The sequence below is a fragment of the Enhydra lutris genome, unplaced genomic scaffold (assembly GCF_002288905.1).
Source record: "Enhydra lutris kenyoni isolate GAN:26980312 unplaced genomic scaffold, ASM228890v2 scaffoldscaffold82, whole genome shotgun sequence".
NCBI classification, from domain to species: Eukaryota; Metazoa; Chordata; class Mammalia; order Carnivora; family Mustelidae; genus Enhydra; species Enhydra lutris.
Window position 1 is genome coordinate 1,550,847 of NW_019154166.1, and position 12,582 is coordinate 1,563,428.

General features: G+C 60.2%; 1 protein-coding gene across 1 annotated transcript; it reads right to left on the reverse strand.

The window, feature by feature from the left end:
- Positions 1-192: 192 nt before the first annotated feature.
- Positions 193-11,886, reverse strand: LOC111161193 (phospholipase D2). Its single transcript, XM_022524768.1, has 25 exons — positions 11,831-11,886; positions 11,256-11,365; positions 11,045-11,175; positions 10,813-10,955; positions 10,280-10,385; positions 10,123-10,188; positions 9,946-10,004; positions 9,724-9,816; positions 9,472-9,624; positions 8,890-9,039; positions 5,997-6,080; positions 5,787-5,865; positions 4,993-5,103; positions 4,636-4,806; positions 4,137-4,263; positions 3,831-3,949; positions 3,643-3,756; positions 3,415-3,519; positions 3,112-3,200; positions 2,896-3,009; positions 2,708-2,757; positions 2,346-2,480; positions 2,036-2,189; positions 1,352-1,466; positions 193-1,076 (listed from the first exon to the last, which is right to left on the reverse strand). Exons 2-25 carry the CDS (start codon positions 11,362-11,364, stop codon positions 852-854), a joined length of 2,802 nt encoding a protein of 933 aa, XP_022380476.1. The 5' UTR covers position 11,365; positions 11,831-11,886; the 3' UTR covers positions 193-851.
- Positions 11,887-12,582: the final 696 nt, after the last annotated feature.

Below are 12,582 nucleotides of genomic sequence, written 5' to 3' on the forward strand. Positions count from 1 at the left end.
CTCCTGGCTCTCCGGGGGTCCTGGTTTGGCCCCGCCCTTCCTGCTGGCCGGGTGCAGCGTGAACACCTCCTCTTCCCAGCAGCTGGGTCAGCTGCTAAAAGGACCGACGGATACAGTGGAGATGAAGATGCAAAAAGGAGCCAGGCGCTGGGTGTGAGCAGGTGCCGGGGGCCAAAGCTCAGGTGGGCAGGAAGGAGGAGGCAAGCGCCAGGCTCTCGGTTTGGCCAAGGGAGAGGCAGGGACCTCTTCTATGCCTTTATTTATGAAATGTTTCTTGAATGGATACAAAGCTAGTGTCTGTCTGTAGGCATGGGGAGAGAGTTAGTATGCGCCCCCCACCCCATCCTCCCTGCCGCGGGGGCTGAAGCCGGGAGAGGCTTCATCCTTCATCCTTCCCTCCACCTTGGCTGTGATGGGCCCAGAGAGGCCATGGGGTGGGAGGGGTTCAAGGGCAGTTGGAGGTAAGGGGGAGCTGGGAAGGCCCAGGACAGAGCTGGCCTCTCCTGCAGGGACAGACTTCCCCAGACTTGCAGGCGGGCCGGCGGACGGGCGGGAGGTTTGCTTCTCCCCCAGCGCAGTGGTTTCAAGTGGGCAGCAGGGAGGAGGAACTTCTCCGGGACTGTCTCCGTAGACAGTCTCCTCCTGGCCCAGGGTCTGGAGCATCCTCTTCGGGCTCCTTCTCAAGGGAGGGTCTGCTGTGGTGACTTCTCTAGTCCCTTTCAGACCTTCCTGCCTGCCTGCCTGCCCTGGGTCCCAGAGGGCACTGCCCTCCGTCCTTAGTGTTGGGGGCAGGGAGCCGGCCTCAGTGGTGCCCGAGGCGGCTGGTAAGCCGTCCCGGGCTGGAGCCGCTGCTATGTCCACACTTCGAGGGGCATCATGCCTTCCTTGCTCCCCAGGGGCGGCAGCAAATTCTCTTCCTCCAGGAACTTGAGGGGAAAGTGGACCAGGTGACCCTGGACCTGGGTGAGCTCAGACCTGGCCAGAGGTGGGCTGACCGTGGCCAGGGGCTCTGCGGCCACGTACTCCCGGAGTGCCCGCAGGGAGCGGGTGGCGTTGGATGGCAGGCAACGGAAGATCTGTGGTCAGGGGGCAGGGGGCATAGAAGCCAGTAAGGCTTGGAGAGACTCTGCCAAGAGTCCAAAAGCCCAACTGGGCTGGACACCCCCAGTTCTCACACCACAGCCCCCCACACTGACCCCGAGCTGCTGAATCCCATGACCTGCCCCCCACACTTTCATCTCTCTTCAGAGAATGGCTCAGTGGTGGGGCTCTCTCCATCCTACCCTGAACAAGACAATCCATGCATTTCCACACAGAGAGCCCCCTCCTCACCCCCTGCCCCAGCGCCCACCTGCTCATAGATGTTGGCGTTGTTCTCAGCTGTGTCTTGCCACAGCTGGAAAAAGTCATCACAGACAGGGTCTTGGAGGTCCAGGTCCGGCCGGGCATCTGCCCCAAGAATCACACTATAGGACAAAAAGGTGCCCACAAGGTCAGATTAAGATCCTTGGAGAACCCAGGACACCTGGGTGGCTCAGTCGGTGAAGCGTCTGCCTTCGGCTCAGGGCCCTGGGATCGAGTCCTACATTGGGCTCCCTGCTCAGTGGGGAGTCTGCTTCTCCCTCTGCCTCTGCTGCTGCCCCTGCTTTTGTGCTCTCTATCTGACAAATAAGTAAATTTAAAAATCTTAAAAAAAAAAAAGGATCCTTGGAGAACTTGACTGCTTGAAGAGTTATGTTGCGCCTACCCAGATAATTCAAAATAAACACACTGTTAAATAGTAAAATAAGGGCAAATGAGCCCAACAGAGTTTTAATCTGTCTCTTCTTTGACCACTAACTTGATGCTTTACAAAAAACACCAAACTATGTTTAGAGTATTTGCTTTTCATTTTTTTGATAGCCCTACTTTGCTGGGGCTCAGAGCCAGATCGGGAACTCCAGTGCTACCTGTAAGCCATCGGCACACCTGCCCAGAAGGCAGGCCAGCCCCCTCCCAACCTCTTCCTCCCCCACAGCACCCCGTCCCACTCTACCTGAAGCAATGCTTCCGCAAACTCAAGGCAAACCTGCCCGCCTGATATTCCCTGCCGTCCATGAGGGAGGGCTCCATCTCTGTGTCCTGGATCAGCACGGCTAGCTCACTGTCCCGCTTGCCCAGCAAGCTACGGTCATTGATGTTCGCAGAGCCTGGGACAGGTGCAGGACACGCTGTGTCTGCCTGAGCCCCAGGGGGGACCCTCTACCAGAGGACCAGCCAGTGTCCATCACCCCATCCCCCACTGCTGGCCTGGCTCCACACCTCCCCCCTCCTCTCGCTGCCAGGGGTCCCGATCCGGGACTGACCAATGATGACCGTCCGGTCGTCTGCGATGAGCATCTTGCTGTGGATATAGATGAGCTCTGAGACTGGGTGCCCGCCCAGCTCTCCGTGGGTGCGCAGCCCACAGATGGACATATAGTCCCTCCACGCTGTCCCCACTGAAAGAAAGATGGGGGAGGGGATGAGGTAACAGGTGCCCTCTCGTGCTGATGGAGCCCTGTCCCAGGTACCCCCCACTTCAAAAGGCCTAGAGCTGGGTCTGCACGCATCTCCTTGCAGCCCAAGACTACCTGCGGTCTCAGAGTAGTAGCAGCCCCAGAACCATGAGAAGATAGGCTCCCCTGCCCCGGGTCCGGGGCCTGAACCCCCCACCCCCAGCACTCACTGGCTGCTTTGAGGCGATGTAGGATCGAGTACTCCCCACGGCACAGGGTCCTGCGGGAGAAGAGTGGGTGAGGGAGGGGGAGGCTAGGGGATGTCAGGAGAACAGTGGACCTCAAAAGTCCAGCAGGAAAGGAGCGGGACAGACTTAGGGCGGGGGCACGGGTGGGTGGCCATGGGGGGGCGGGTCACCTGTAGGTGAAGTGCAGAATGGCCTGGATAGAGTTCCCACCACCTGTAGTGATGTCACCCTGGAAACCAGGCAGCAGGGGCAAAAGCACGTAGACTCGGAAGCACTGCCCATGTCTGGGAAAGGGGGCGGAGTAAGAGGCGGGGCCAGACCCAAACCACGCCCCTCCCAGGTTTAAACCACACCCAGACGCCCATCCTGCCGCCAGTCCGCCTTACTTGTGGGCCTTCAGGATTCTGTCCACAATCTCATCCCCCACCTTGTTGAAAACGGTCCGCCCATCGGAGCAGCTAATGAAGAACTGATTCTGGGGCAGGGACCCAAGACAGGCATCAGCCGCCAGGGCCCTGCCCGGCCCCCTCAGCTCCAGCGCCAGCCCCATCCCGAGGTTCTGGCCTGTCCCGGGCTTGCACACCTCTCCAGGCCCAGCCACACCAGCCCTCCAGGACTGATCCCACGGCTATCCTCAGTCCCTCTCCTCGGACGCCCCCTCCCTTCCCTGTCCCCCCACCCCATCAGACCTCGATGTACAGAAAGTGCTGGCTCTCCCTGATGGTGTGCAGGTAGGCGTTGAGGATGGAGTTCTCCAAAGTCCCTGCTGACCAGCGGTCCACAGACCGCAAGACCTGGGGGAACAGGGAATAGGATGTGGCTCCTGACCGCAGGAGAGCAGTCTGGGCGGCTCTCAGGTCTGGGGCAGTGGGCTGAAGGGAGGGAGGGGTGAGGACAGGTTGAAAGGGGAGCCTCACCTGTACGGTGGTGCACTGGCCCCCAGGGAGCGTGAAGGGGAGCTGGTCTGCTGTGCTGGTGGATTTGGGCAGCAGGTAGGGGTACATGGGTGTCTTATACTTGGCCTTGGTCATCTGAGGTGGAGGGATGGCCGTCAGCGGGAGGCGGCTCCTTCCCACCACCAGCGCCCCCAGGATGGAGTGAGCACCTTGGTGAAGTTCCAGCGTTGGATGAAGTGTCGGGCCAGGTCCCGGGCTGGGAGACCGTGCACAGCCACCCCAACGTCCCGCCATGGCATCCGGGGCATGGTCTCCCTGTCAATGAAATCTGGGGCCCCAGGAGAATCAGGGGCGAGGCCAGGGATGGTCTCTTGGGGACGGTTCCGACATCCCCAAGCGCTTCTGGCTCTGACAAGGAGCCGATGAGAGGGAAGGCCACGTTACCCTTGACCCAGCTCCTCCCGTTCACAGCCCCGACTCCCTTGTCCTGGGGGCTGTGGAGGAGGGGACCTCACCCTCAAAAGGCCGGTCCAGCTGCACCCAGTCCTTCGTGATAAGATTGCTGTAGTCTTTGCCCAGCCAGAAGAGTTGATTTTGTGAGAGGTCTGGGCTGCCTGGAGAGTCGGAGCCTGGCGGGGGAGGCTGCAGGGGAACACACCCAAGCCCAGGCGGGGGGGGGGGGGGGGGGGGGGGGGGGCGCGGGGAAGCAGAGGTCACAGGGGGCCATACAGTGCCAGGGCCCAGGAGGAGAGAGGGGCACTGAAAGACCGGAGACAGAGAAACAGAGAGAGTAAGAGTGACACAGATGGCTCCCTCCAGCCCTCAGTGGCATTGGATGTCCTAGAGGAGCGGGGAGGGGTGTGGGGGCGGGGAGGGACTCGGTGTACTTTCCAGCAGCTTCCTGGGGCCCCAGCAAGAGGAACCCCGAGGTGGGCAGCGCCTGGAATGGCTGGAGAGGAAAGGGTGTGCATCGACGCGGTGTTTAGGGGAGCTTGGGAAGGCCTTGGCGATTACCTTTGGGGCCGCTGGCCTGGATGGGTCCCCGAGGTCAGTCAGGCGGTAGTGCAGGTCATCCCAGCGGCCATAGGCGAGGTCCAGCCCCCCCAGGAAGGCCACTACTTGGTCCACGACCAAGAGCTTCTCATGATGGGCCCACAGGGTCACCTGGTCCGGGTGGCGCATGACCTGCCGCAGGTGGCGGGGGAGGGGTCAGGAGGGTGGGCTCTGGTGAGGGGAGACCCAAGGCGCCAGGAGGGAGGACGGGAAGATGGAAGAATGAGACGTTCGTTCGAGGACAGGGCGGGTTGGGGACTGGGAAGCCCGGGGGTAGGGCTGCAGTGGGGGGGGGGCCGTCTCTGACACCCGAGTCACCTTTATGTTGTGATGCAGCAACATTAGGGCTCTCTTGCTATAGCCACTGTTAATGCCCAAGGCCAACTCCACTTCCTTAAACAGCAGGACAGACACACGGACACCTTCCTCCTGGTGGTGAGCGGGGGTGGGGGTGGCAGTGTGGGCATCAGATCCTAATGCCCCTTGCATGATGGCCCCTTTGCACCCTCCCAAACCCTGCCCCATGCTCGGGGTTGCTGTGTGAACCCCCACTCAGCCTGGACAGCCTCCACGCTCACACCCGGCTCTGATGCTCACGGCAAACTTGGCAAAGGGCCAGCTGTTCACCCGACCACCCGCTCATCCTGCGCACAGCTCTACCCACCCATGTTCCCCACCACGTACTCACCCCCTTCTGTGCCACCCATCCTGCATCCACCCACCGCATCCCTGTTGGCACCCCCTCTGACTGCCTATTCCTTCCCTCTGTCCCCCTTCCCACTAGCCCTCTGTCCACCAGCCCCCACTCGCAATCATGGTCTGTGCATCCAGTGACATCCACCGATGCCTGGACGTGGCAGCCGCCGTGCCTTGTACTGAAAGCAGCGATGCTAGTCCAGTGAGAAAGGCAACACACATACGCCCCCCAGCCCCCGCGGAAACAAAGCATAATGGGCACTGGGAGAGACTTCTACACTGGCTCCAGGAGAAGCATGAAGAAGGAAGCTTCACATTCCCTACCTTCTCCCACACTGCAGTCCCTTCTAAACCAACACCCCCCCTCCACGGGCCACCCCCTCGTGCCTCCCCTCCAGCCTGACCCCTCTCCTCACCGCCTTCCTCTTGAGCATAATGTCCAGTCTCCAGTCATCTGAATGGGCCGGACGCTTCAGGTAAATCTCCGGACTCAGCCTGGGATTCGAGGCAAGCTAAGCCTTACCCAGCCAGCAGCCACTCCCCCTGTCCCTCCCTCTGTGGCCCGTAAGCTGATCCCCGGCAGGCCCGACCCTGCCTCTTCCTGTTTGAGCTCTTCCCTTACTCACCACCAATCTGTGATGAAAATCTCCTCTTGAGCTTGCAGGATGGCATCCGCCACAGCGGCAAAGTAACCCGCCCCATTCACAAACCTGGGGGGAGGCCAAGCCAAGGAGGTCAGGGGAGTCAGAAGCCAGAAAGCTCTGGAGAGTGAAGATCGGAGGATAGCCGCGGATCAGAGGTGACAGCAGGGTCAGTCAAAGATCAAGAGTGATCAGAGCAGTCAGTTGGATTACCAGATGTATCCAAGTGGGACAGACTTGCCAGTACAAGCTAAGTAAAATTAGAAACCACAAAATACAATAAATGAAAGGAGATAACGACTGGAAGCCTTAGTACGTCATATGTAAAGAGTTGTAACAAATCAGTAAAAAAAAGACATACAAGCAAACTGAAAAGTGAGCAAAGAATAAGAACTGACAGTTCACAGAGGGAATTAAAACGCTCGACCATACGAGAAGAGGTTCAATGTCACTAGTGAGGAAGAAAATTGATAATAAGATAAAATAACAGGTCTTGGGGCGCCCGGGTGGCTCAGTGGGTTAAGCCTCTGCCTTAGACTCAGGTCATGATCTCAGGGTCCTGGGATGGAGCCCCACATCGGGCTCTCTGCTCGGCAGGGAGCCTGCTTTCCCTGCGCCCCCCCATCTCTCTGCCTACCTCTCTGCCTACTTGTGATCTCTGTCAAATAAATAAATAAAATCTTAAAAAAAAAGAAATAACAGGTCTTTAATCCACGAGATTAGCCAAAATAAAGACCACTGATAACTTGCAATATTAACACGTGGGGAAGTGAGCATTCTCACAAGCTATGGGAATACACAAGGGTTGCAGCCTTCCTAGAGGACAGTTTGGCGGTATCTCCGGGAATATCGAGCACACATGTTCCCGAATACCAATAAGTGCACACAGTCCTATTTCTAGGAATGCAACCTATTAAATGCTTAGACAAAAACTGGGTTCACTGCAGCATCGTTTAAAATGAAGAATAACCAGGGCACCTGGGTGGCTCAGTCAGGGAAGTGTCTGCCTCCAGCTTGGATCACGATCACGGCTCCTGCTCAGCAGGGCGTCTGCTTCTCCCTGGCCCTCTGCCCCTCCCCCACTCTTGCTTGCACACGCACACGCTCTTTCTCTCTCTCAAATAAAAAATAAAGATCTTAAAAATAAAATAAACAATCTAAATGCTTAATCCCTGAGGTGCCTGGATGGCTCAGTGGGTTAAAGCCTCTGCCTTCGGCTCAGGTTGTGATTCCAGGGTCCTGGGATAGAGCCCCGTGTCCGGCTCTCTGCTCAGCAGGGAGCCTGCTTCCTCCTCTCTCTCTGCCTGCTTCTCTGCCTACTTGTGATCTCTGTCTGTCAAATAAATAAATAAAATCGTTAAAAAAAATAAATGCTTAATCCCTAACACACAAATTAAGTGAAGAAAAAATAAACAACAAAAGCAAGTGCAGGATCACATTTACATGTAAAACAAACAGCAGGGGCGTCTGGGGGGCTCAGTGGGTTAAGCCTTGTGGGGGGGGGGTTGTGGTCGCAGGGTCCTGGAATCAAGCCCTGCATCGGGCTCTCTGCTTAGCAGGGAGCCTGCCCACCACCACCACCCCCGCCCCCACTTCTCTGTCTACTTGTGATCTCTGTCAAATAAATAACTAAAATCTTTAAAAAAAAAAAAAAACCAGTAACACACATATAAGCCTACAAAAGTATGCCGGAAAAGAGCTGAGAAGATAAACACGAAACTACTGTGAGGGTTACTTCTGGGGAGAGAAATGGGCTGCTGGGAGGCAGGTAGGGAGAAGTGGGGCTGAGCACGGAGGGTTGTGCAATGAATGGAAACATACATGCTTAACGTGTTTCCGCGTCGCTTGAATTCTTATTTATTTCATTTATGTATTTTTTTAGGATTTTTTCTTTTGACGCAATCTCTACGCCCAACGTGGGGCTCGAACTGACGGCATGAGATCAAACATCGCATGCTCCCTGCACTGAGCCGGCCAGGTGCTCCTTGACATTCTAATAACTAACAGTCCCGTGGGATGGTGAAGAGCGGGGTCTCGGCCCCGGGGGCTGCCCGGATTTGAATCCTGGCTCCACTGTTTACAGGCTGTGTGACCTTGGGCAAGTTCCTCAACCGCTCCTTGCCTCAGTGTTCCCATCTGCAGAATGGGGACAACCGCGCCTGCCTCACAGGGTTCACCTGAGGCCTTCATAACACACATAAAGTACTTAAGACAGTTCCCAGCACACAGTAAGTACGACGTGAGTATAAGCCGTTAGTTCTGGCGTTAAAAAATAAATGTTCGCAGCCCGTCCAAGAAAACAAGTCTTCCCCGACTCCCTCCCTGTGATGTGGTTTAGCTGCCTCTGCTCTTTCCAGCTCCCGCCTCGGGCCATCCTTGTCCTCAAGGCTGCTGCCTCCTGCAAGCCTGTCTTGATATCCCCATGCAGGGCCAGAGGCTCCCCTTCTGTGCTCGGTACCCCCATAACTACCTCTGGAATGGCAATCTGTCATTGCTTCGTTATTGAATCAGCTACTGGGCTGGCTTCTTTTCTCCTGCCACTGGGCCAGGCACAGAATAGGTGCTTAGAAAAGGTTTGTTGAATGCATGAATGAATCAGAGAGTTTTGAAGAGATCCTAAGGCACAGAGAGGGACAGCATGGCAAAAGGGCGGGGAGGGGGGTGGTCACAGGAGGTCAGAGATCGGGTTGGAGGAGATTAGCGAGTAAGGAGGGTCAGAGAGATCAGAGGGAGATTAGATATCAGTGTGGTTAGAGGGCAGCTGGTCAAGGAGACCGGAGAAACGGCAGGGGAAGAAGGCTGAAGAGGTTCAAGGACTCAGAAAACAAGTGGGCCCAGAAGCCCACAGACAAGCTCTGAAGGGACGTCAGTGTCTCACCACCGGGCCAGGGTCCCAGGCCGGGGCGGGGCGTAGCTGTCATGTCGGTGCAGCTGTATGAAGTCCCTGCCCGGGCCCTGTGCCAGCTCCGTGATCTCCTGGCCCCACCACCGTGCCTGCCGGTAGCTGCCACACTTGAGAATCAGGGACCTGAGCAGGAAGAACAAGGGGAGACTCAGCCCTACCCCCGCACACCCCCGGCCTTGCCCAGCCACCTCCCCTCTCTGGCTGTCCCCTCCTTCCCACTTCCTGCCTTAGTCCCTCGTGCCCGACTCCACCCGGATGAGGAATGTCTCTGCCTTCTGCACAGCTGGGTCACAGGCACAGAGGTCAGGGGCAGACCGGGCTCTCCGGTTTGTCGGATGAGAGAGTGAACGGAGGAAAGGATGGAGAGCCATTTCCCTCTGTCCAAGCCTCCTACTCACCGCAGCCCTCCTTGCGCGGCCGCTAAGAGCTCCCAGGCATGTGGCCAGACCAGTTCCCTGGTTCCAAATCAAGGCCAGCTCCAGGGGCTGGAAATCCTTCCCCTCCTTCCACTTGCTCCCCCTCCCGGGTGTCCTTCCCCACCCCCGGAGGCCCTACCTGTGGGAGGTGTCGATCCTGACCCCGTAGCGGGCCTCTGTGCTCCTCTTCCCCACGCGCACCTCGAAGCCAGGGTCGAAGAGCTGAACAAAGGAGATGGCGCCCGTCTCGAGGCACATGTACAGCAGGAAGGAGTCCTTCACCACCAGCCACCTGGAGCGGAAGGGCTCCGTCCGTTCCTCCCTGCCCGCAGGATCTCCTTCCTCACCCCTCCCCCCGAACACGGCACGGCGGGTCCGCTCCGGGACCCACCTCTTGGACCAGCGGTAACACACTTGGTCTCGGCCACAGCACGTGAGGCCAGGGACTCGGTGGCCCCCGGAGCGCTTCCGGATCACTCCCTCCCTGTGGGGAAAATCAGGACAAGATGGCCCAAAAGGAATCCAGAGGCCCCCTCCCGCCCCCTCCCTGCAATGCTCTCCCCACCCTCCTGCGGGTTTGCTGGCTGCTGGGTGATGGGCATCAGACACTCACAGTCCTTTGGAGCCAAGGTCTGGGATAAAGGACAGCCGGCTGACTTCCAGGAATTCTGTCTGCAGAGGAAGACAAGGGCTCAAAGGAGAGACTTCGCCTTTCAGCAGGCCCGGGGCCTCTGCCGCCTGAGGGTCTGCCACCTGGAACGGCACAAGGGCCCAGCCCCCAGGGCCTTACCATGGCATGGTAGTTGCGGTAGAAAGACATGGTCAGGAGGCGGTTAAGGTAATTCTCCAGGTACTTCTGAAGCGGGGATGAGAGACAGAGACAGATGGGACCAGAGCCATTTTTGCACACCAGAAGCCTTCCCGGCCAGCCTGGTGTCTGGTCGCACCTGTTTGCTGGATGCATGTCTGCTGGAGCCCTCGGGAGCCACGCGAGGTAGAGAGGGTATCTCTCGGTCGGCTGCCTCCCGGGCTGGAGGGTGGGCCGCACCAAAGCTGTGGATGAGATCGGGGAGGAGGATCAAGAAGAGCCAGGAAGTGGAGAGCCTGGATTCCTGCAGCCCTAGAGATGGGATCCTGGGGGAGGACTAGAGGCTGGCAGAAGGCCCCCGATCCTAAGAACAGAGACAAGAAAAGGAGGGAGGCTGCCAAGGGCATTTTGGGCATCCAGCCCGGCTGAGCTATTGGCACAGAACCACGGACAGGGAGAGCTGGGCTGGGAAGGTTTCCTGGTAACCCGGGTCAGGGGAGGGGACCCGGGGGCCAGAGCTGGGGTGGGAAAGTAGCTGGGACAGAAGCATGGGTGGCTTGGAGGAGCGTGGGGACAGGCAGAAAGCGGTGCTGGGGGTTGGGTCAGGGGCTGCCCGTGCTGCCCCAGGGTGGGGACTCCTGCCCTTGACAGGAAGCGGGAGGGTCCCCGTACCGCGCCAGAGGAAGCAGACTCATCAAGACTTTGTGTCTCAGGAGGTCCCGGTGCAGCTCCTGAAAATGCCGGAACTTCTTCTTGGTCGTCCAGGTAAAGGCGCCGTGCGTCAAGCGGACAGAGTACAGGGTGCAGGTTCCCACCTGGGGGTGCAAGGAAGGGACTGAACGTTTGTTCCCTCGTTGGGCAGCAGCCCTCCCTTTGCCCAGCTCCCTGGCGCCCGCCCAGCCACCTTGGAGCCACTGGTGTATCTTTCAGTGCCCACCACTTGGGCGGTGACCGGGACCCCAGGGGCGAACACCAAGGGGCGCATTTTCAGAGGCTGCAGGTCGTAGATGGCCAGAAACGGGTGCATCCGGTCAGCTAGGAGGAGAGAAGGTGTTAGTGCGGACCCCGGGAGCTCTCCGCCCCTCTCCTCCCCGACGGCCGTGCTCGCTGCGAACCTGGGTCCTCTCCCTCCTTTAGAGTGTCCAACTCATCGGGCTCCATATGCAACTGGCTGGAGTCCAGGTCGCCCCCAGAGGGGAAGAGGCTCGCGGGGGTCGCCGCCATCCTAGAAGCATAGGGAGGCCTCAGGGAGGTGATTCGCCCTGCAGCCCCGCCCTCCCCCTCCCACGGGAGCCCCTCTTCCCAGTCAGTCAGCAACGCCCCGCGGACCCGCCTCTGACCTCCATCCGGTACCCGGGTCCCGCATCCAGAATCCCTCGGCCCCGCCTCCCGGCCCGACCCGGCCCGACCCGGCGCGCCCAGGAACTCCCGCCAGGCCGCGGGGGCCCCCGAAGCGGGCCGGAGCAGACGCGGGGCCAAGGGAGGGTGGTTCCCGGGGGGGCTCAGGCCAGGCCCGGCCGCACGCGAGAGGGGGTCCCGCGGGAATGAGGAAGTGCGCGTGCCCCGCCCGGGAGGAAAACCCCAAATCTCGGCAAAGTCCGCAGCCCCGCGGGCCCTGAGTGCCGCCCCCGCCGCCTCCTCCCCCGCCCCGGGCCAGGGCCCTCCGCGGCGCCCCTCCCCGGCCCCTCACCCGCAGCCCGAGCTGGCGCCCGCGCTGGTCCGCCAGCCGAGGGAGCGGCGCAGCAGCCGGGCCCACACCCGGGTGGCCTGGGCGGGGCGGGGCGGGCGATCGGGGCCGGCCCCCGGGGGCGGGCCGCCCGGCCTCACCTCCCTGCCCGCCCCGTCGGGCCTGGCCCGCCCCCGCCGCCTGCCCGCCCCGCGCGGTCTGTCCGAGCGCACGCGCCATTCCTCCGCGGCGCCCGCAGCCGGCCCCTCCCTCCCCGCGCGGCCGGCGGGGGCGGCGGGGTGGGGGGGACGTCCCCGGCCCCGACCCCGGCCCCGGGCTCGGGAGCGTGCACCGTGCCCTGCGCACTGGCCCCGGGCGGGACTCTGCGCGAAGCCGCTCCCCGGGGACCGGCGGGCCGTGGGGAGCCTGGACGCGCTGAGGTTCCTCGAGGCAGGATGTACCATCGTTCCCGAAGTGCGGGTTTCCTTGTCTGTCCTCTTGACGGACCTCTGGGCTGTTCCAGTCTCTTGCGACAGAGCGTCCGGAATTACTCCTGCCGCGGCCTCGCGGGCAGGTGCGGTTCCCACTCTCGGGGGAAAGCTGGGGTGCAGTGGGCGGGTCGGCGTGTAAGTCGGAGGGTCGGCGTGTAAGTCGGAGGGTCGGGAGTGTAAGTCGGAGGGTCGGGTGTGTAAGTCGGAGGGTCGGCGTGTAAGTCGGAGGGTCGGGAGTGTAAGTCGGAGGGTCGGGTGTGTAAGTCGGAGGGTCGGCGTGTAAGT

What these genes read in the sequence shown, in the direction of transcription:
- LOC111161193 (XM_022524768.1), bottom strand. Translation starts at nt 11,364, where the DNA reads ATGGCGGCGACCCCCGCGAGCCTCTTCCCCTCTGGGGGCGACCTGGAC. An exon ending in AGCACTTTCTGTACATCGAG is followed by an intron (nt 3,201 to 3,414) that starts GTCTGATGGGGT and finishes TCCCTGCCCCAG; the next exon opens with AATCAGTTCTTCATTAGCTG. An exon ending in ACATCGCCTCAAAGCAGCCA is followed by an intron (nt 2,481 to 2,707) that starts GTGAGTGCTGGG and finishes TCTTTCTTTCAG; the next exon opens with TGGGGACAGCGTGGAGGGAC.